This window comes from Poeciliopsis prolifica, unplaced genomic scaffold (assembly GCF_027474105.1).
Source record: "Poeciliopsis prolifica strain line A6 unplaced genomic scaffold, Auburn_PproV2 SCAFFOLD021, whole genome shotgun sequence".
Taxonomy (NCBI): Eukaryota; Metazoa; Chordata; class Actinopteri; order Cyprinodontiformes; family Poeciliidae; genus Poeciliopsis; species Poeciliopsis prolifica.
The window spans coordinates 347,755-370,762 of NW_026562396.1; the positions used below are offsets into that span (position 1 = coordinate 347,755).

The following is a 23,008-nucleotide window of genomic DNA, read 5'->3' on the forward strand; positions in this document are numbered from 1 at the left end:
GATATTAAAAAAAAGTTCTCTTTTGTTCCTGTCCTCATCTTTTAGTATACATTTAATGTGTCACAGCTGGTTGGAGATCACCTATAGTTTTCAGTTTTACTTCTGTGAAGATGTCTGCGCCCTATATTAATATTACTGTTGTTCAACACTCGGACCATCAACACAGAAAAAATTATTCTAAAGATGAACCACTTTGGATCAATGGAATTCATTTTATTTATAATTCAGATGAGTTGGTTGTAGAACCAGAACTGTTTCCATGTAATTTTTAATTTTTTTTATTTTCCTACATGCTGTGATAGCTTTGTTACTCTGATGTGTTCTTCATTGTTTTTGTTTTCCTTATTTTAACATCAAGAACAGACTGGAACATGTTTTTTTTAATAGCTACCAGAACATTTTCTTTAATGTGACAGCATAAAATACCCCCAGAGGAAGAGAGTTAAAGGTCAACTCAAGATTATTTTTGTCATTTCATTGTGTGCTTAATAGCATACAACAAAACAAAAGTATAGTGTTTCATGGGAATATTTATTACTTTTAATGTTAAGAAAATATTAAATAAACACCAGAAAATATAAATAGATCAAGCTGGGAAAATACCATGTAATTGTGATAATATATGTAAAGAAAATCATTCTGCATTTTAACACCCTGGTTAGAAGATGGGGATAGTTTCAGGATTGCTTTAGAGCCCTAACTATCCTCTTGCAGGTAAACATTTTTCCAACACAGCTCTGTACAATATTTAGTTTGATCTGGTTTTCTCAGGAAGTTCACTCTGTACTGAAATCATGTTTCAGATAAAATCCGGAGATGCACAATCCAAGCAGTCTAATGCTATCGAGTCTCTCTACTGCATGGTGTTTATGCTCGGTAATGGTGCGCATGAGTCAAGATGATTGATGCTAATGATCTCCTTTATTTTATTGTTGTTAAGCACCAAGGGGTTGTCTCTGAATTTGTTCTTCAACTTTGTCTCTTTTATGAATAATTATTCTCATAAATGAGCCCTGCTGTGGTGGCATCATCTACAAATGTAATACTGAAGTCTTTTTCATGTCCAGATTCACAGTTGTGTGTCAACAGAGTGAACAACAGGGAACTAATCACATGACATTGAGGGGTCTTAGAATTGGAGATGGATTTTTTTTCACTGGCATTATTCGGGTCAAACATATAGTCTAGAAGATATTGCAAAGACATGTTAGATAAATCATTTGCAAGTATTTTTTTCTCTTTCTCTAAATCTTACCTAGGTCATATTACAGTCTAGAGTTAACAAAACGATTTTGAGTCTTTTTTTTTTTTCGCCGTGTTGCATTTTTGATTGTTTGTGCTCTTAGAATTGAAACCCTCTTTCCTACGTATTTCAGTATGACACCTACTGAAATGTGACAATTTTTTTTTTCCAGAATAAAAAAAAAAAGACAACAGCTGGGTTAATTTATCAGTTTGACGTCTGCCTCGTTTCATGTGAGCTCAGAAGATGAAGCAACCGCATCTAACGAGACAGGCTGGATCCTCAGCAGCCCCTTTTTCTCTGTTTCTATGGCAACAAAATGACTTTACTCCCAGTGAGGAAGATTGGGTGGTAAAGCAACATATAGATTAATGTAATGTGAATGGCCAGGTTTTATGTTGAGGGGGGTGAAAAAGGTTAAAAACCCATACTGTCGTATAAATCTTTGTTTTGTTTTAGGATGAGAAGTCTCTCGCTCTCTGCTGTTTGTCTACAAAGGAGACTTTTTCTGGTTCTCTGCAAAAAAGGGAAGGCAGTGCAATACTTTCTCCATGAGCATTGCCTAAAAAATGGCAGCAATATATTTTTACTTATACCAAAACGATTGTGAGCACTTTTTCTGAGCCCTAAGACTTGTGATAATAGGTAAGGCACATTACATTTAAGGCACATTACATTTAAGGTTGTAAGATGCTGCTTTAGATGATAAATCTAAACTGTTTGCTTGGGCAAAAATGTTGAACTCGTTCTTAAAATTGTTTGTGTCATCGCTTAGTTTCCATTTGTAGAAAGGAACAATGTACTGAGAGACTGAAAGAAATAATAAGCGCCTGTGACATTTTCAAGTTTGACTAAATTTTTGTAGTTGCTCCTTTGGAAAAACCAACTAACTCTCAGAGAAATTACAACAATTTGGCTTTTTGGCCTCCATGATAAGAAGAACGTTTGACGTATTTGGGGTGAAGCTTTCAAAACTAACATTGCATGAGCTTGAAAGCTTATACAATAAAGTAGAAAAAAGAAAATGAAGAAATTTGAGATGGTTTAGGACTTTGGCTCAATACTGTTTGTATTTTTAGAAAACTTAAGTACAATTTCTACTGACAGTTCTAACTTTTTTTTGATTCTCAGGAGAACTGGCTACATAGTCCATAACTGAAGTAACAGACAAAACAGGATGACAAATTAGATAAGGAGAAACAATGTGGAAATGAACTAAAGCTAAAGGGAGCATAGTGGAAAAATACAAAGTCATATAAAAATCAGATATGAGAATGTTTGTGTAAAGAATAATGAACTGTTTAAAGAAAAAAGGGATTAAAAAACAATTTTGCCTATGTGTTCAATTTAACTTTATTTCCTGAAACGAGAAAGTGTCTTTCTCATTTCAGTGGAATCATAAACCTCCCTGTCTGTCTGTTCGCTGAACTCTGCGGTGTCAGTCACCTCTGTCCTGGGCGAACACAAGGAGAGCTCTCCATCTCTAACCTTTTCCACCATCCTGGCACCTCCAGGGGACTCCCATTTCACGTTTGCCTTTTATCGCCCCCCCCTCAAACTGAATCGACCACCAGAAATGTGAACCTCTGTCAAGTGAGACGCCCCAGGGGAGGTCATAATGCCAACCTGGAACCACACAGTGTGCCGTCTGTCGGTGCAGAGAAGTAAATCAAGTGGTTCAAAAATAATAAAGAAAAGGAAAAACAAGAGAAAGACCCTGTGGTGATGGAGAGTGTTTTTGGCTGTCTTTGTACGTGAAAGAGGGAGAGGGAAAAAGCCGGCTTTCAGGATGATTTCGTCGGACGCCTCTGGCTGTGCTGTTCACCATTAGTATCAAGGTTGCTATTTCAGGATGCTACCTGCTGAGGGATGTACTCTGCTCACAGTTTGGATGAACTCTACACCCAAATCCATTAAGTGAGAAAATGTAATCTGTGCTGCCACACACATTAGCTACAACAGGGTCAAATTCACAAACTTAGCAGTGACTTTAATGCATGTTTAAGTTTGTGTCTGATTCTGCCACATAAAGGCACCTGATATGTTTGATTCACTGTGAGGTGTGTGTCCTCTGGCCTGACCTTTGTGGGGATTGCATAACTGTCTGTACTTCAGGTCCTGGGCAGGAAAGCAGAGACACTCAGCTCAGGTCATTCTTCCTGTAAGTCTTGGACATGAAGGTCAAAACAAGTATTATTCTGAGAGGCGTTTCATGAAACAACAATTTGGGGGAAACTTTAGTCTCACTTTAGGGAGACACCAAAGTGTAAGATTGATTTTAAGTTTAGGGATTTTGTTTAAAATTGAAGTTTTTACTTTTGAAAATGAGGTTCTGCAAAAATACAGTTAGAAGTATTTAAAGTAGCAAAAATTTAAAAAGTAATTAAATCCTCAAAAAAATGGAAGGCTAGAAGCTCGTGAGATAGATGCAACAATTTAGCTGACTCAAAATGAAAATGATTACATCTGATGGATTCAACACTGTGCTACAATTGATCCCAAAATTATTCAGACCCCTGTCAAATTTACACTTAAAGTGTTTGTTTTATTTTACCAACATGTTTCTTCTGAGAGGAAGTAATGCTAACATGTTGAAGTGTCCTAGCCAGAGTCCTAACTTGGACTAAATTGAGAATTTTTGAATTTAAATATTTGGTTATAGGAGGCCGTTCAACATCAAACACTTTGTGCTAACTGCAAAAAAAAAAAAAAAAGCCAGCAGCCGTATCATATCAGCTGATCATGAGTCACTGAATCATTTCTAAACAGTCCTGGAAAAGTTGAAAAGTGCATGCACCATTTGCAGCCTGTTGCAAAATCCAAAAGTTTATTCCACTCCTGTGTCACTAATTTGACATTTGACTAATGTCAAATTAGTGTAACATTTTGACAACTGTCTGAAAAAATAGCACCAAAATTTTCAGTCATCGCTCCTGGATGTGTTCAATTCAAACAGAACCTCCTCTCAAGAAATCTCCACAGACCACTTGAAAATGTTGCCCCAAATCTGCCTTTGTGACTGGATAAGGCTGAGGAAAGCTTTGTGTTAATGAGATTTGTCTCCTAAACAGAGAAAGGCTGTGTGTTTGTCTATATTATCTTTTTATTTGATTCCATTTTGATGTTGGGAGTAAATATATTTTCTAACTGTATGTGTTCAGATTTCCGTAAGGTGACAAAAAAAGACTGTTTACCTACAGTAAAGCTGTGTTTACTGTAAGTCGTGGCTGATAAATTAAGGAGTAGGCTCTTTCTCCAGGGAATGAGTGTTTGTCCTCAGAAGGGACGGAAGACAACAGTGTGCGCGTGTGCACTGTTTTTGTTTAGGAAGAATGACTCAGCATTTTTTGCTCACTGATTTTCAGGGTGTAGAGAACAGGAGACCTCAGTGGCCTTTAGGTTTAAAGTTCAAACATTGAAAACTGTCTGCTGGGGTTCCATCTAGATAAGAAAAAAAATAGAATAAAAAGCTGCTGATTTATAGTTTTATTTTCGTTTACTTATGAATGAGTTATTATTTCCACTTTCTGTTTTGCTCCAAGGAAACAAACCTTCTAATAATATAAAGTAGTCTTGATTTATGTGTACAAATAATAATAATAATAATGATGATGATGATATTATAGTAATATTTTATGTTGGCTTCTTTTTCATTTTTGTTTAGAACGTTTATCTAAAAAGATCTCATTAGCTTCAATACTTACCACCGGGAAAAAGAAGATCAGGTTGGTCTCTGACCACAATGCAATACACATCTGTATCCACTGGCGGCGCTCTTGTTCCTCTGTCAAAGTAAAAAGACACAGAACCTGCTGAGTAGAACCCAGGCCAGTAACAGCGTTAATCCTGCAGAGGGCAGAGTTTTACCACTAAAAATCTGACTGAGTTTTCCCCTCACGCCATCTGCAGTTTTTCACTTTTCACTGTGAATAATAAATAATGTAAATATATATATATATATATATTTCTTTAATTATTACTTGATTCGACACTTTCTTTAATTTTGACTTACATACTTATTAAGTCTCTTCGAAATGTATATGAACTGATTTAAAACTGACAATAAGATTTTGGGGTAAACAGAAAAGCCCAACAACTCAGAAGAAAAATAAACCTCATCGGCTTGCTGAAATATTTCCCCGACTGTTACACTTCCATTTGGACAGTGTGAGTTATGTGCGGTTAACTTCACTGTATCCAAGTAAACAGCAGCCTTCGTTTGTAGGCACTTTATGTTTCATAATTGACTTGGATTAAAATTCTTGACAGATCTGCAGATGCTTGCACTGTTGTGGCTCCCCCTGTGACTTCATGGGCAAAGCAGATGCCAGAAAATTTAATTAACTGAAATTGACGTTCCAGAAAAAGCCACTGGGGATCTTGCTGCCTCGCAGAGTGGCAGTAGCATCAGAGGGAACAGCATTAGAGAGGCGGGCACAGATTCATGTGCACTTTAATATTATTGGCACATAAACCAATCTGCCACAGCATTACCACTACTGAGAGGCGAGAGAAGTTTCTTTTGTTGTTAAACTAAAACCTCCATTTTATTTTGACACCGCTTGAAATATTTTTGAAAAGCAATAATTCCTCCTACGCTCCAATTTGCAACCGCGCCCCCCACTACAGTAGCTGAACTGCATCCAGGAGGAAGGAAAAACAAAACACAACGTAGAGAAAAACTCCAGATGCAAATCAGATGTGATCTGTGGGAACCAAGCCCGGTCTGCATAGAACCCATCCCAAAATTCACAGAGCCTGAAACCTCTGCATCAACACCCAGATACCAAAAACTCCAGGACGCCGCCACATGTGCTCTTCTTCTTCCGGCTTTTTTAGTTGAACATGTTTCAGTGGAAACTTTTTCAATAACGGTCGCAATGTTATGTCTGATCTGTGTGTTTGGTGATGTAACGTTTAGATATTCTTTGAGAAAGAAGTTCTATGATAAAAATAAACAGGTGTGACCAGAGTATTTCCCTTTGGAAACACTGAGCAGCTGACTGTGTAAACAGTAAGTACAAATTTGGGCTTCTCGTCAGTCAGCACATATGTCTGTGGTGGTTTTAGGTCGAAACACTTCATTAAAAATGAGAGATGAGGCAGAGAGGAGTGCCGCATGGGCTGACTGAGCAGTCAGGTGATGGGGATTTTATCATCCACGGGTCAGCGCCTTTTTCCTCCCAGACTTCTAGTTTTCTTTAGCCTCTTCTCAGCAGTGATCGTCTCTAACCGGTAACATCTGTGGTCTTATATGCAATTTGATTTGGTCCATGAAAAGTAAACGAGGAGTTTTTTTCTCAGAAGGAATCCTGTGAGTACAGGATATGCACTTTGTTCCCCAACACATTAATTCATCTGTCTTCACACAAACACAACCTTGCATGACATCCCTTCTCTTAATCCGTTAGGCTTAATTGGACGTTCCACCCTTTGAAACTTTATCAAGTTCATCCTTTATGCGGAGGATTTTTCACAAGATCTTTCTCTCAAAAGAGCATCATTGAGGTCAGACATTGATGCTGGACAAGAAGACCTGGCTCTGCTGTAATTCTCAAAGGTGTTCTATCAGGTTGAGGTCAGCGCTTTCTGCAAGGAAGTCATTGGCAACAAACTCATCCAGGTTTTTACGGGCCTTATTTTGTGTTTATAACGCAGTAGATTCAGCCATAACAAACCTGAATGAATATCCATTCCACGAAGTTGGGAGGTTTGTGGTTGTTGATTCCACAGAATGTTGGAAACTTCTGTTCAGTAGGCAGCTCTTCATCTGTTGCTGCTGACTCATATGATTTTACAAGGCCTACCCCTCATAAAATCAGAGTTCTTGTCATACCCACCTGCTTATACTAATATTTAGTTAAAAAGAAATTTTACAACTGGACTTATTGCAACTGTACTGTGAATTTTATTACAGTACAACAGGGGGATTTACTGAGCTCCTGAGAGCGACCAATTCTTTTACAAAAGTTTATAGATACAGCCTGCATGCCTAAATTCTTGAGTCTATATTTCTGTGGCCATGAAAGAGATTGGAACACCTGCATTAAATGATGTAGATGAGGGGAGCGAATACTTTTGTAAAATACTTATAGTTGCAGCGTGTTTTCCCAGGAATGTTCCCTCAGAGCTTCAGTGGGATACCAGTAGATGAACTGTCCTTATATCCCTTCATTCCCTTGTTATTGCTCCTGCGTGCTTGCTTTTAATAAAGCTTGCTAGTCTCCTGTGTGATGAACTAGGCTGACAGAAAGAAAGCAAAACCCAGCAGGCAGGAAAAAAGTGCAGGTAGTGATGCTGGACAAACTGGGCATGAGGGAGCTGTGAAGTGAAAGCGCTGGGGAAGGTCACGCTACTGTACAGAGCTACGGTCTTCGACACAATCGCAGAGAGCATCACAACTCTGTGACGCTGTCGCTTTTGATCCTGTCTTGTCTGCATGCAGGGCTACACTCTTGTCAGCATTGAAGTCTGGATACACATACAATTGCACAGAGGCTGTCACTGGCTTCGTCAGGCACAAAAAACCTGGATGGGGTACCACACCTGCCTCCGATACCAATATAAACTCGAGAAATAAAGTTTCAGATTAAAGTATAAACAAAGTGAAAAGTTTTGTGATGTCCTGGAGCATCGATCTGGTAATTGTGCCGGCATTGTAACTGAAAGCGTGCATATTTGTGTGTGTGTGTGTGTAGTTTCCATCTCCAAATGTTGTTTTTCATTTGATTCCCAGGGGAGGTATTGTGACACCCTGGCTGCCTCCACCTCTGTGGAGCAGCTATTCAGTCATCATGGCTGTTGATGGTTTGTCCCTAATGGTAAGTCATAAATAACGTTTCAACCAGTGAGGAGAAAATTGATTTCCAGAAGCACAGAGGGGTGTTGGAGATTTATACCTGTTGTCGAACTCCTCTGCAGTGCTGTATATCACCGTTACTGATATGTTTTCTTGTTGATTTTATTTCCCGTCTCACCTCTGCCTATGACTGAGACACCTGAAACAAAGCCTGTTTTTGTCTTTATGAACTTCCGTAAGTTTTCCGTCTTGCATTCTCCGATTACTTTGACTGTTGCAGCTCATTCTCTTTTGTTCCTCTTAGTTACTATTTTCTGATTTTGTTTCATCACTTGATTTCCTGTTTGAGCACCTAAAGTGTTTCGGCCTGCAGCCCGGCGTAGTTTTTCAATTAAAGGAAAAAATTTACCTTGACAGAACGAAGCTGGAATCACAGTAATTGTATTAAAAAGTACCACATGATTTACATTTTAAATAACAAACAAATAACATAACATTACTTTAACTCTCATTACGACAAATATAACACAGCTCAAATGTGAATTTAATGTACTGTGACTATACCTGAATTTTAAATGAAAATGTTCAAGACAAGCCTGAAAAGATTTGAAAAGCAGCAAAGAAAAATCTTTCAGAAGACCAAACAAGATGTTAAGAAAGCCTGGAAGCTTAACATTTTTTCACAACTCAGAGGACATGAGCTTTAGAAAAACTAAACTAATCTGTTTTATTGTAGTTGCAATTTCACTTGTAGGCACTTGCAAGTAGTGCATTTATCTGATCATCATGCGTAAAGGATCTAATCAGTTCTTTTAATCCATCTCTCTGATTCTCCTGAAATGGTTAATCCAGCCACAGCCACATATGGATTGGCTTTCACCAGTTTTGCACATTGTTTAGCCAGTGTTTTCATTGCTCCGTCCCTCTGTGCTGAGTCCAACCAGGTGCTTCTAGCCATAACAAACCTGAGTTTATTAATGTTCATTTCCTCTCGTCTGTTCGCCTCTGGCTGCCCGGCTCTCCGGTCCAGCATTCCACGCACTTCACTGGAATTAAGGGAGAGGCCTGTGGTGAGGCCGAGCCCGAGCTCAGGAATGTCTCTGTTATCACAGCGAGAGATGATGGAGGGAGGAAGGGAACATGAGGTCAGCGTATAGGACCCCCACCGTTGTTGGTTCAACTTCATCCAGGACCGCTGGAGGTTGTAGTGGTTTCCATCATCAAAGCTTTGATCACCACACAGCTTTTGCTGATGGACTCATATTACCATAGAGGTGTCCCGCTACTGCCAAAACCCACAGGAATCTAATTTTAGAGAAGCAGCTTTTTAGATCAATATTTCCTCTCCTATCACTGGCAGTGTCATGTAGATCATGTCACGCTTTGCTCAGATGTCACACCAGGTTGGTCCTACTCCCAGGCCGGAGTACCCTCCTGATGCAAACATGCATTTTCACACTGAAAATGCATGTATAAGGAGCAAAATTATTCCTCTGGGTTGTCTTGACTGGTGTGGAACATGTAAAAAAAAAACCCAAAAAAGTGAGAAAAGACCCAACTGGGTGAATAAAATGCTGTGATAAAGAAATGTGGCATTTATCTCAGTTCAAGATTTAGCTATTCGGTCTTATTTATTTTGTTTATAGCTATTCATTTGCTTTCTGTCTCCTCTGCTTAAGTCGAAAAGTCTGATTTTAATTGTGTTGATGCCAGATCTATGTGTGCAGGCTGACTTGCATTATCTTTCCGTCACTGTGTCTGTGTTGTGGGTCTCAGTAATGGCAGTAAATTAAAACGGTTTTGAGCACGAATGTAACTAGTGACAGGAGAGACACATAAAACACTGAAGGTTCTCACTGTCAGGATCCTTAAGACAGTTTATGGATCTGGGTTCAATTTGTATTTTTGACCACTGTCAGCTTGGAGACTTTGGTAGCAGAGTCAGAAAGTGTTCACTCACAGTAAGAAGGTCAAACAGGATTCTGTGTTCTTTTGTTTTCATGGATTTCTTACAGTCTTCAGACTTGCGCAACTGCATGTTGTGGATCATAATATGGGGTTCCTGCATGGGCTCTACTCTTCTGCTCGTATTGTAACACAGAAATCATTCACAATATACAGTATCTTTGTGATCAGACTTTTGTTGCTGAGATTTTGTACAAGATACATGTTAGGTTGGGATTAGGATAAGAGTAAAAGCCAGTTTATCTCGGAGCCAGATCAGTCCTGTAGAGCCTCTTTATTACGTTGACAGTGCAGTGTTTCAGTAAATGAATTTTAGTGTGCAGTACATCTATTCTTCCTCTGGCTTTTACTGTTTTTTCTTCATATCCGCACAACTATCTCTCAGTTTTGCAGATAATGGTATAAAAATGGTCAAGTGAGATGCAGTTGTGTTCATGAAAAAGTGGATTTCAGAGGTTTGAGACAAAGGTGCAAATAATGTTGCAACCATGATATGTAAAATATTCTATCTTAATGTTATATCTCAATGGGAGCAGCTCCTTTCAGCTATGAACAGGAAGCTTAGACTGCAATTTCCACAGGCTCTTTAAAAAATTTACTAATGGATTCAAAACAAATCTGACTTAAGTCTCAATTCCAGCCGCAGTGTTCGGACGGCAGAGTTAAAGTCGAGTCAAATTAGACAAATTATTCTGCCGTAAAGCGTTGTTTTAAAGTTTAACAGTTGTTTTAAAGTTTAACAGTTGTTTTTGTGTGATGATTTCTGATTTAGTTTGATATGTAGATTCACTCGCCTGATTTAATAAGATGCAATTGCTGATTTCTTCGAACCAACGGTCAACTTCTGTGAGTCAGTTACTTTTTGGTGTCCTGATGTGTCATGCAGTCTGACCTTCCTCCAGGTCTGCTGCCCCTGCATAATACACCCTGACTAACAGCATGATGATACGACTAATCACAGCCTTGTAGCTGTAGTTTGCATAACATTTCCACTCATATCCTGGGTAATTAAACTTGTTCCAAGACCTGCACACAACTACAGCATGAGGGGCATGCTGTTAAATTCTGTGAAATTCTCTAATATAAGTGAAATACATCGAAAGCCACCAGGAAAATATGGAATTTCACTAAAAGTTAAGGGCTTTCCTGTTGTTGTTGTCCTATTTGTCTTGGTGCCTATGTACACATTTCAGACATTTCAAAGGTGGATCAAAACTGGCATCAGTATTTCTGGTGAAATTCATCCAAATAATGGTTCTGTTTTAGAATGTCTCCCAATTTGTGTTGTTTTAGTCCCAGTAGGGCTGCCTCCATATGTTGTTTACTGTACATGTCACATGGTCAAGCCAGTGGCACTGGTTTGACTGAGGGGGAGCCCCAGGTGATATGAGAACTGTAGGCAAACAGACACCAACAACATCTCTTCGCTGAAGTCTGTTTTCTCAGCCAATGCTGGAGCAAACACACACACAAACACACACACACACCCACATGGTGTAGATTTATTTTTTGTTCTCTCTTCTCTATATACACTTTTAACACAGTTGTGTATTGAAACAGAGGACAGTACTCATATTACACTGAATGTGATATTGTTCTGTTTAGAAGCAAACCTGCTGGCATGACAGTATGGCTTGACAAATCAGAATCATGTTGCAAATGGTGCGTGTCATAAAATGTCACAGCATTTTTCTGGATTAAGGATGTAATTTTTTTTTTGTAGACTTTGTTTCAGCCATAGTACAGTTGTTATGTGTTTTCTAATGATTGTGATGGAAACTTGGAGAACTGTTTTGTTGTAAATCTACCTTTCAGTTTAGTGCAAAGGATTTTTTTTTAGGTACACAGGTGGACACATTTGTACACTCCTCTGTTAATGATGTAAGATCTGCAGTGGTGACTCAAATACCTTGAAACTGACAAAAGTCACAACAAATTAAAATGTATTGAAATTTAACTAATGAAAATCCGACATTGCCTTTGAATTGTAGCCGTGAGCATTGTGGTCATTAACATAGGGATACCAACTCATATTAGCTCTAATGTACCTTCAGATTTTCTTGCATGCTGTTTCATCTTTGCATCTCTACCTGAACTAAATTTCAGAGGGGGCAGATCAAGGGATGTACACATTTAGTTATGTGATTTCACCAGAATCACGTACTGTAGAACAGGACCCAGAAAATCATTGCTCTACTGGTAGCTCAGTTCTGACCCAGCTCAGGCTCCAAAGTGCCCACCACTCCACTACTGGCTTTGACTGGCTTTTAGGTCTGCTCCCTTTGTGCTGACCTCATCAGGCTTGTCCTTTTAGCACGAAGCGACTCCACTGGCTGGTGGCGCTTTCTTTCTTTTCAAGCAACAAATGTGCTAAAACAGCACTCCATAATCACTTGGCATTAGGGCCCGTTGTGTTGGGCATTAGTGGTTCGAATTGACCACTGGGACATTATAAAAATGAGTCTGACAAGAGAACACCAAAGCTGATGAGTCTGGATCCTGGCATTGGACAGCCAGAGGATTAGTCAGCTAACGCACAAGCTGGGGCTTCTGCAGGGTCGGGTCCCATCGCATCTCATCACCACCAGGCTTGAGGCAGCCCCCATGGCTGCTGCATCTCCAGCAAGCCAGTGCTCTGCTTCCTTAAACCCTTCCGTAGGGCTGTCCTTTTTGTTGAGGAAGCAGATTCAGCTGTGTTCTGACGATCGAGGTGGTTTCCGTGGAAGGAAAAGGGGCGATTCAAGAGACAGATAATTAATGAAATATCCAAACACTGAATCCTGGTGCTGTCTGGATTTAAAAAAGATGACATCATCCTTTGGAGAAAAAAAAGAATCAAAAACATCGCATTAGTTAATGAGTTATTGAGCCATAATAGATGCAGATTTCTTAAACAGCAATAGAGACATTCTGTACTTGCTTTATTCTTTGTAGCTTCAATAAAGTGTGGGTTACTTTCATCTGAGACTTTGCTTCTGTTGACATGATGACATGGCACAATTTCAAACACTTTAGTGTCCAATAATTCATATGGTGCCTGCCGGGGCTTTTCGAGCAGAACGTCAATGTCATGTTCAAGAAATCAGCTTGTGAGTTTTTCAATATTTGGAAGTAACCTTCAAAAGATGGGTACACTTTGGTCATAAAGAGACAGACTAAGTCAGCAACAATGCTACAGAGGACATCAGAAAAACAAGTGAAACCAAGGATATTTAAACTGAGGGAGTAAATTAAACAGAAGAGGTGTACTTTAAGGAAATGAAACCAAGTGTGAAGTGAAGCAGAAAACAAAGCAGCAGGACAAAACGAGGCAAGAACAAAACCAAATTTTTTCCACCTGAACTCTGCAGACATGAGCTATTTGAGCTATTAAGTAGCACGTGAACATGGATGCATGTGTATCACCCTCAGGTTTGTAAAGACTCTGCTACAGATAAAGCAGAATCACTCATTAAGTCGTTTTCTGATAGCATCTCAGATAATATCTTCAAATAACTCCCTGTACCTCATTATCATTGAACCATTTAATCAGATTTGCTGTACAGTGACGTTTTGTCTTTGAAGTGGAGCAGTTTAACTTACAGAATTACAGCTACCTGCTTTGCTCATGGGCATTGCTCAGTTTGTTTTCTTCAGCTTCTCCGGTGCCTTTTTCTCTAGAAGTTCCTTCTGTTTCCACTTCTTTGCACCGTGTGAGCAGCTTCATACTGTTGGAATGTAACAGTAACAGGCAGTACCATGCGAGGAGTCATGGAGAGGAGGGCGTTTGTCTTTTATTCAGGCTTGATGCCCAGTTCACTGCACATGAAACATTCCCTCACTGAGGAGCAGTCTAGTCTGGGTTGGCTCTGTACTTGCCTCTGTTTGCTTATCTAACAATATCTATTGTCTTTGCTGACATCTTATGTTTGTCTTATCTCTGTGATTAAGTTGCTCCCTTCAAAGGTGACACCTTTCCTTAGCTATCCTGACCTTCATCTTCAGTCTATCGACTTTCTTCCATTTCTTTTTTCTTCTGTTCTGTGCTCTCTTTATTATCTTTCTCTACCTTTTCTTGCCATTTTTTTCTTACCCATTTTCCTTCCAATTCAATGACTCTGCTCTCATCTACCAGTTGGTCATAATTTTCGGTTGGTTTCAAAAATAAACTTCAAATGATTTCCTCTCACAACGTTGCACTTTGGATGACTTTTGCTTCTGGTCTCGGTAAAGTTTTTGAGTGTCTGACAGCCAATCAAAACAGTGAGAGAAACTTAACTGATGTAGAAGTTGTCTATAGACACTTAACACAGCATCAGCATCACTTGAAGTTAATAAGGAGAGGTGTCAAGTGTTTGGCCCCCGACATACCCACTGGATCCGATATTTGATTGATGTCACAGATTTATTCACATTCACCCTGTCAGAGTCCATCATATGCTCTTAAAAGTTTGTAATGTCAGGTTCTCCAGAAACTGCCTGATAATATTATTACTTTAATAACTAGTGATGTCGCTGCTTATGCCTTGTGTTAGGTCCTTGATTAACCAATTCTTTGCAGATAGATTCACTGGTATCAGTCCCACTCTGAAGGATTTCTTCTTAATGGTTAACATTTTCTCAGTGAATTTTTTTGTATGTTTTCATTCATTTTTTTTCTTTTAGGTTTCACATATTTTCTTAGAAAAGATATCACTCAATTTATTTGACAATCTAAAAATCTAGTCTCTGAAAACGTTGATTATTTGTCATCTTTTGCCCTGTGTGGTAAATTCTTACATCTTGCCAGACATGACATAAATGTAAAAAAAAACATTGTGAAGAAAAACCTTTTTTTTTCTTTTCATTGCAAATTTGGATATTATATCGTTTGTTTACAGGACCACACTTTACATGTTTCTGTTTTTATCTGTTCTGCACAAAGATATGTGCAGACTCATTTCATTCTTTCTAAGAATCAGGGGATTTTAATCTCTAATCTAAATCAGGATGTCAGAGTGTACTCACAAAAAGTTTTATCTCTTTGAAAAACACAACTGTTTTGTCCAGTACCGTAACTGGGCTCATTTTCTTCTGGTTAAAACTGATAGTTATTTGCAGAAAACAGATGAATGGATGGAGATGGGCTTGAATTGATATCTGAACGTTCTCACACTTCGTTCTCACACTTGTTATGTGGTGAATATTTGAAAGTATTTACTTCATATTCTATTTGTAACCCATAAGTTACCAGGTATATTTAATCAAGATCAAATATCTCTTTTTCTAGAGAGATCGGAGGCCATGCTAGTCTGAGCATTCACTTCATGCTCCGGTGTGGGGATGCTCCGGTGTGGGGAATCTGCTGTAGCGTAGCAAAGAGCAGGGGTGTTTGACTGCGCTACGACCCTCCACCTGCCTCTGATTGGTTGTTTCTAACCATGTATTTCTGCATATAGCAGTAGGACCACAGGGAGACAACAAAGGAGCTTTATTTTATTTTTTTGTCACAGATTATCTTTTTCATGTTATCCTGTCATGACATAGTGACAGTTTTAATAAATATGTAACAATCATATTGTCTATAAAAGTTACTTACTGCAACTTTAAAGGAGAATAATAACCAATCTACTCCCTACAGTCATCTGTAGGAGATGACAATGAGAGTGATTGTGTGTGTGCCTTGCATAGGAACTCTGCTTGGCCATGCAGACAGATCTGATAACATGGCTGATCTCAGTGCATTGTTTACATTCAACACAGTGCTGCAGCTCACATGGAAGGGCTGTTGAGGATTTCTTTTGTTCTGATGGCTCTAGGAACATTTTTTTTTGTCATTTTAACTAAGAGTGAATCAGTCTGTGTTGTTTTGTTCACGTTTGTAGAAAAGCTCATTGTGAGATGACACTGAAAATAAATCATCTGGCACCAATTAACTGAAATCTCATTGGTTCCGCAGACTGGCATAGTTTTCCTTCAATGTACTCAAAAACTGTTCAAAAATGATTGCTTCATTTTCTTGGTTTACATACCAGGAAATATGTACATTGACGCAGATGGGAAGAAAAAAAAGACAATGCCAGTTTTTGATAGTTTTACGATAAGATGTGTGTCTGCAATGTGGCGCAAACTTTTAACTCTGACAGGAGTCAATTGTTTTGTCTTTAGATTGAATAAATAAAAATAAAAAAAAACAACTTCAAAGTTAAAGGTTTGCATACTGAATGTCAAAGGAACATTCTTTCTTAAAGATACACAAATAAAAACATCTGATTTTTATGGCCTAGTGCAACAATTGCTAAACTAACTGCTGTGTTTGCTGCAGAGCAAAGTGTGCGCATGTGTGATGTTTGGGATCAAGACAATTTCACATTTGAATAAGTTGCCAGAAAAATTTTTTTTTAGCTTTTTGCTAATGACTCCAAAGTGTGGTTTCCTGCCTGTTGCGTTTTGTGAATTTTGGAAAAAATAAAATAAAATAAAAGGCAATATGTTGGTCTTGGACTGTGCAGAGAAGTGCTTCAATTCCTTTAGATTATCTGATCCAGATTTGACCAGCCTCTCGACTGGAACTGCCAGCTATAACACTACAGTCATTGTTTGCTTTAAGAGACAGACTCTTGAAACAGCAAACCTATTAGACATTTTTACATCTGCCAATGGCAACTAATGCTAGACTTTTCTTTCTTTTTATAATGCTTTTAACTGATGGTCAAAAGAATGTTAACCATCAGTGAATTTGCAAACTGTTGATTCTGCTGTTGCACTATTATTGCAGTCTAAATATTCACTGTTACTCCAGCCAGTCAGCTGAACCTTCATTGCAACTCTCTTTAGTCTAACAATCGTGACATGTAGTAACCAGCATGTTTGCGTGAAGCTGGGTACTTTTTGACTGACAACGAAGCTCTGACACAAATTATTTTTTTTGTTTTTGTTGTATCAGAAGCCACACTAAACAGATGACCATTCTGCACTTCATATTTTTCATTAAAATTCACATTATTACTTATTCTCACACTGTGACCAAATTGCTGAGTTGCCTGCATATGCAGTTATGCCAGCGAGTTGGAAACCTCCCATACTATGTCAGCAAGTTCATGCTCAGATCTGTCACTAGAATGCACCTGGATGTGAACGGGCGATAATACATTACTGAGACAATTTTCTTCTTTCATTTTTTTTTTTATTTCCTGGGTTTTGTATGTTATTTCATGAAACAATTTTCCATTTCTGTGTGTTGAGAGTCACATCTTTGCTCGTCATAAATTTAGAAACACTTTAAATCCAACAAATGTGGCACATACAAAAACAAGAAAGTTTGGAGTACAGTCTGTACTTGCTGGCAGAGTTGAGATATATTGTAATACTTTTATTTTTAAAAACAAATAGCACTGGGTTGGCAACCAAATGCTACTTAAGTTACATTTGCTTTGTGTGCTGCTGGAACAATGAAGGGAAAAGGTTGAATTGTTGTTCATGAGGTATTTACTGCCAAACCTCTCCCTTGTCTGCCCTCCCTCATACACACACATGCAAGAACACACACGCATATACACAGCACACTGAGCTGAGTGTGTTGTGGATTTTACCTTGGGATTTGACGTATTTTCAATTTACAGCCTTGTTCTGCACCAAACATTGGACTTGTCACATGGCAGGAGAGCATGATGCAATGGCCCTTCCCCCCCCCCTTTACATTTACAGCATATTCAAGGTTACAGGGCATCAATCTCAATACACAAACACATATGTTTCTTAGCATTCATATTGATTTAGAGGAAGAATATCAAGCTGCATTAAACCTTTACTAAGCCATCTGTTATGATGCACTGCAGCGGCTCTTATAAAGGTATCACTAAGAAACAGAAGGAAGTTCAATCGGGTTCACTGCAGCAGTTTCATTTTTCCAGCTTTAAAGGGCACTTCTCTTTTGGGACGAACAAACGTAAAACATAAGATGCTTAAGATTTTTTTCTTTCTTCCCCAACTGCATCTTCAGAAGACCTAAGGCATCCTGATTCACTTTTATCTGCGTGCGACCCGCCGTGGTAATTTTAGTACAGTCAAAGCTCCCCCCCCTCCTCTTTATCACTAGAACTATGTGAAGCTAAGTGTCGCTCAAAATAACAGCACTTCAGACTCTTCTCACACTAGCTTGCATTTCTTCTGCAGAGCACAGTAAATTTAAGAATGTGAATGACAGAGATTTCAGCTCAGCTGCTTCTACTTTTAGCTCAGGTTGCTCATATCTGTTAATATGTTGAGTAGAAATAACTTTTTTTTCCCTATCTGTCTTGTGCCAGTGGAAACAGATGGGATTTTACTGTCATGTCAGGCTGTGATTGATGAGGCTATGTGAATAGAAACAGTAGACATTTGAAGTGGAAGACCACCTGAGAGGCTTTCTTATGAACAGGTCTGATGTAGCTCCATAGGTCATGTTTGTTTTAGGGAAGCTGGGAATCAGATTTTCTCCTCTTCCTTCTGCTGTTGTTTGAATGATTTCTAATTTTATTCAGAACTATTGTATCTTTTTAAATTTATTTATTGTTTTAGCCTAGATTCAGCAACAATCGCTGATGCTTAGAAATGGAATTGATATATTTTAATAAGTTATTTTATTCCTTTATTTTCTAACCTTAAAACCTGTACAATTTCATTTTTTAGATACAGTATTTGATATTTTTTGTCCTGTCTCCAGCAGTCATTGGACAAAAGGCAGGACAGGTCCCCAGTCATGCAATGTAAAACTTTAAAAATACAACATAAGAGTTAATGTTGTAATTAAAAGAGCTAGACTGTTGTCTATGTACGATTTGAATGCCCTGGCTGTATTTAGAAATGCACCAATAAATGATTTAGCAGCCCAAACTGACTTCATGTTTTTCTTTTTCTTATTTTGGAGTTCAGATCAGCTGATTCCTATGTTCCTCTGAAGGACTTAAGCACATCTGATTTTGGTTTAATTCAACAAACATAACGTATAGTGAGCATAAAAGAAGAAATAGGCAGCAGGTTTCAGTCCCTTACTGATTGATTGTTACATAGCGTGCTGTATTATGAGTGGGTCTTGGCCAATGTGCACCTTCTTCTATTCATACCCACAGTTTGTACCCTGTCATTCCCATTTTGTTTTGACCTACTTCCATTTCATACGTGCCAAAGAGATCCTTCCTGCCGACAGCCATCAGCTCCTTCTACAACTCTTTAAAGAAAGTGGCATAGATGGAGATACAATAAAATTTTATTTCCTCTTGGGATCAATAAAGTATTTTTGAATTTTAATTTAATTGGTCATGTCAGTCATAGAAGAGCCATTTATGTTTTCTTAGTTTTCTATTTTGACAAGCAATAGAAAACTATTGCTTGTTAAAGCAATAGTTTTCTATTATTTACAGATAAATTTATCTGTAAATAAATATTAGATTTATTTACAGAAATAAATCTAATATTTATTTCTGTAAACAACTCTTACCTTTCAATAGCTTTAAAACCTGCATTATCAATAACTTTTACACAGTCAAGATTGAAAACTTTGGGTGCTTTTGGGGGACCAGACGGTTCATATTATTTAGTCTCTGTTGGAAATTAGGGTCAGGTCTGAGTCAACAGGACAGAGGAGGAATCATCCATTTTCTCTGAAGCCCCTCAACAAAGGACAGATGAAAACATCTGCTTGGCAGTCCTGCTTCACATCTCGGTCGTCGCATCAGCTTCATTTTTGTGTCATGTGAGTGCTTCTTTGTGCATCAACGGTCAGCAGCTTTAGTTGTTTTTTTTTTTTTTTTCCTAAGTCTGTTTCACTCTACATTAGCCTTTTCGCTTCAGGAGAAGCCGGGTTGAGTGAACCTTGTGATGTGTTCCAGTCAGCGTGGGCCTTCGTGTTCGCCTTTGTTTCCATGTGCCTGCTCTTCCATGAGAGCACCTGAGCTTTGAAAGCCGCCTGTTGTCCAGAAGAGCCATCTCCTCATATGTGCTTGTGTTTGTGAAATAAATAAAAGGGAGAGAGGGAGAGAGAGAGAGACATGAGAGCAAGGATGCAAGTAGAGAGGATAGCTTTGATCACGGTGGAGTGTCACAAATGTCTTGTTTCTGTCTGTCAGAACATCTGAGCTGCCGTCACCGCAGTGGATGAAGAGGAAGCAGTGACCAGCAGAGGGAGGACGTTACTCTTGTCACTTTAAATTTGATCGTGACCATTTTCAAGCTCCGGATCTTTGATTTTTGGTTGGATGTTATTTTAAGGGGGACGCAGGAGTTTTAACTATGCTAAACATTCTTCTGTCAGCACTTCTCGATCCTGAGAGGCGCCTGAGAACTTTCAGACGGAGTGAGAGGCTTGCGTCAATTTTAGTATGTATTATTTTTGTAGATCCTATCAATTTTGTGTGTTTAATGTGTGGTATATATGCATTTGGGCAACGACCTTTCTCAGGAAATTGTGGCGATCCCTCATGGAAAATCTTTTGCTGGTTTTTCTATACATTTTGTGTGTTTACCTGATTAAGTAAGGGGGCTTAGAGTTCTTCCGTCTTGATCCTCTTCTCGGCTTTAACAAGCCTTCGCAGAGGTCATCCTTTACTTTTCACCTTCAAGGCATGTCTGCTGCTCCACACTCGTGGTATTTTTGCCTTGTAGGATTACGCCTGGTGGGAATTAACTCCTTATAGACCACCTACACAGCTACCAAGCCCTCCTCCACTCCTGAGGAGAAAAGAAACAGAGGAAGTGGTCATTAGGGGGAGTGAGATCTGGGGAATGTGATTGCTTGGTTTGTTTGGAAAAGACAGGGTGTGTCTGTGGGGTTATATGCTCTCAATGACTGTAACTGCAGACACTTTAAAAGTTTGACATTTTGTGTTGCTCTTGTCCAATTCCTATAATGCACATGAGCTGTGCTAGAAACAAACTGTGAAACAATGCAACCTGAGACTGTAGCATCCTGTGGGTGTTTTAGGAAGTCATAGGAACTTGACAGAATGGCTTATGTGGTTTCCTTTGAGGTAAATCATCAACCACAAGTTTGTTTTTTTTTTTTTTTGTAGTTTTGAAAAATTAATTTGAAACAAACTTATTTTGTGACTCTTCAGAAGAAGAGGGACATAGGCATTGTCTGAATTACACCTTGTGCAACTAACCTTATTAGTTCACATACGCATATTCTTTAAATATATATTTTAAAACATTATGAGCTACGATTTTGTACGCAAACATTTAGAGTGCCAGTGGGATCGCCAAACCCCAGCTATATGGGTTTGCTTTTGTTCCAGAGTATTTCACACCAAAATATGTTTAACTCTTGAACACAGAAATAGTCTTCATCCTAAATTGTAAAGGACGGTCCATACTTGTGGCAGTACAGAAATCTCTCCTTATTTTGCCTGACTTTTTACAAATGTTTTTTTATGATGTCGCACAAGGAAGCATTCCTGTGTCCTTAATACCTTTGGCGGCTTTTTTTGTTTGTTTTTTTAACGGGTATTATGGCTCACCATCCAGGGAGGTATAGTGTAGGGGGGGTGCCACTTCGACTAAAAAAAGAGCATCGGTCAATAAAATTTCTATCCTTCATTTTCATCACCTCTTTAACAGAGAGTGGGTATCATTGTTCAAATAAGGATGCTGACAGTCTGATTCACGGCTTCGGGTCTGGAGCTAAATTAAATGACTATGAACTACTTCATAGAATCTTAGCTTTTTTGAATGTAAACTACTTAAATGACCAAACCTGAACTGAATAGTTCTATGTTGAACACATCTTTTTTTTTTAAATAGTACTTGTTAATATGGTAAGGTCAACAAGTGAATCATGTTTATAAGGTCACATCATAAGTTTTGTTCTATGCACAACAATTGTTGAGGGATTGTATGTGTTTTGGTTATGTGTGGTAGTGAGAGGCCAGGTCTTTTGCTGCCCGGGGCACCACTAATAAAAAGAAAAACTCGCAACAATTTAAAATGCATAAAGCATTTCTTCCCCATCTTCCCACTCTTGAAGTTCTCTTTTGATTTTGTTTTTAGTGTCCCAACACAGTGAGTGGGACTCATTTGACCACACGTGTGAACATTTCTCTGATCTACCCCTGCACTGTACTCCTTTTTAGTAATGAACGCTGCACGTCGTCTCCCTGGGAAAGTGAGCATTCAGCATCAACAGGGACAGCAGTGTCGCTTCTCCTCATTGTATCCCAGGCTGTTTATCCACAGAAACTACAGAGGGGGGGTGGCTTCAGTCCCGGAAATTTTAAGTAGCTATCAAGGAAATTATTTGACAACTTCACGTATAACTTACTCTCACGAGAATTACATTTAGTGACAGAAATCCCTGACACAATCTGAATTGTGGTGAATGGACGACGCGTCGTGGTTTCTTTTTAGTTTCTGACCCCCCCTTTTTCTGTGGAATGGTTCGCTCCGCTCATACACGACACGGCCGTTGATCACAGAGCCAAGAGCAGGAGGGGGGAGAGGTTTCCTCAGCCTGCCGTAGCCATTGCAGCATACTGTCCCACTGATGCCTACTCTCCACAACTTTTCATCCAGAGGTTAGCCACGGAGCGCCACAACGAGGAGGGCTTATCCGTCTTGTTTTTATAAAAATATATAAATATATATATTTCTTTTTCCCATGATACCATTCCCAGCTGGACCAAGGTTGGCGTCACAGGCGGCGAAGATAAGATAATGAACTTTGGACTTCCCGCACGGTTTTTCGTGACATGTTTCCCGACGTCCCGGATAAAATAAAATAACAACGCAGCCCGGCGTGGCGGCAGCTGCTGGGCAAAAATTACGCTGGATATCGGGGGGGTTGGGGGCAAAAAAACAAAACAGCGATATAACCCGAGCGAGTACCCAAAACAAGCGTCGGGAACAACTTTAACCCTGCTGCTGTTGGGGCGGAATAGCAGAGGAAAATGTCCTCCAAAGCTTCAAATAAGGTGAGTACCTGGCCGGAGAAAAACCCAACTCTCAACGTTATGCTGCTGGCTTATGTAATACAATATAATGTGCCGGACGGCCTAGTAAAAGCTGCAGTG

General features: G+C 39.0%; 1 protein-coding gene across 10 annotated transcripts in view; it reads left to right on the plus strand.

Annotated features, from left to right (window-relative positions):
* tjp1a (tight junction protein 1a) overlaps positions 1 to 23,008 on the plus strand; it is a 97,057-nt gene that overhangs the window by 26,318 nt on the left and 47,731 nt on the right. The window contains exons 1-2 of one of the 10 annotated variants that reach the window (XM_055044725.1): positions 22,415 to 22,513; positions 22,613 to 22,909. The exons of the other annotated variants lie outside the window; for them this stretch is intronic. Of the exons in view, the coding sequence (XP_054900700.1) occupies positions 22,886 to 22,909 (24 nt within the window). The 5' untranslated portion in view covers positions 22,415 to 22,513; positions 22,613 to 22,885. Of the gene's footprint in view, positions 1 to 22,414; positions 22,514 to 22,612; positions 22,910 to 23,008 lie in introns of those variants that run through there. 10 annotated transcript variants of the gene reach the window in all.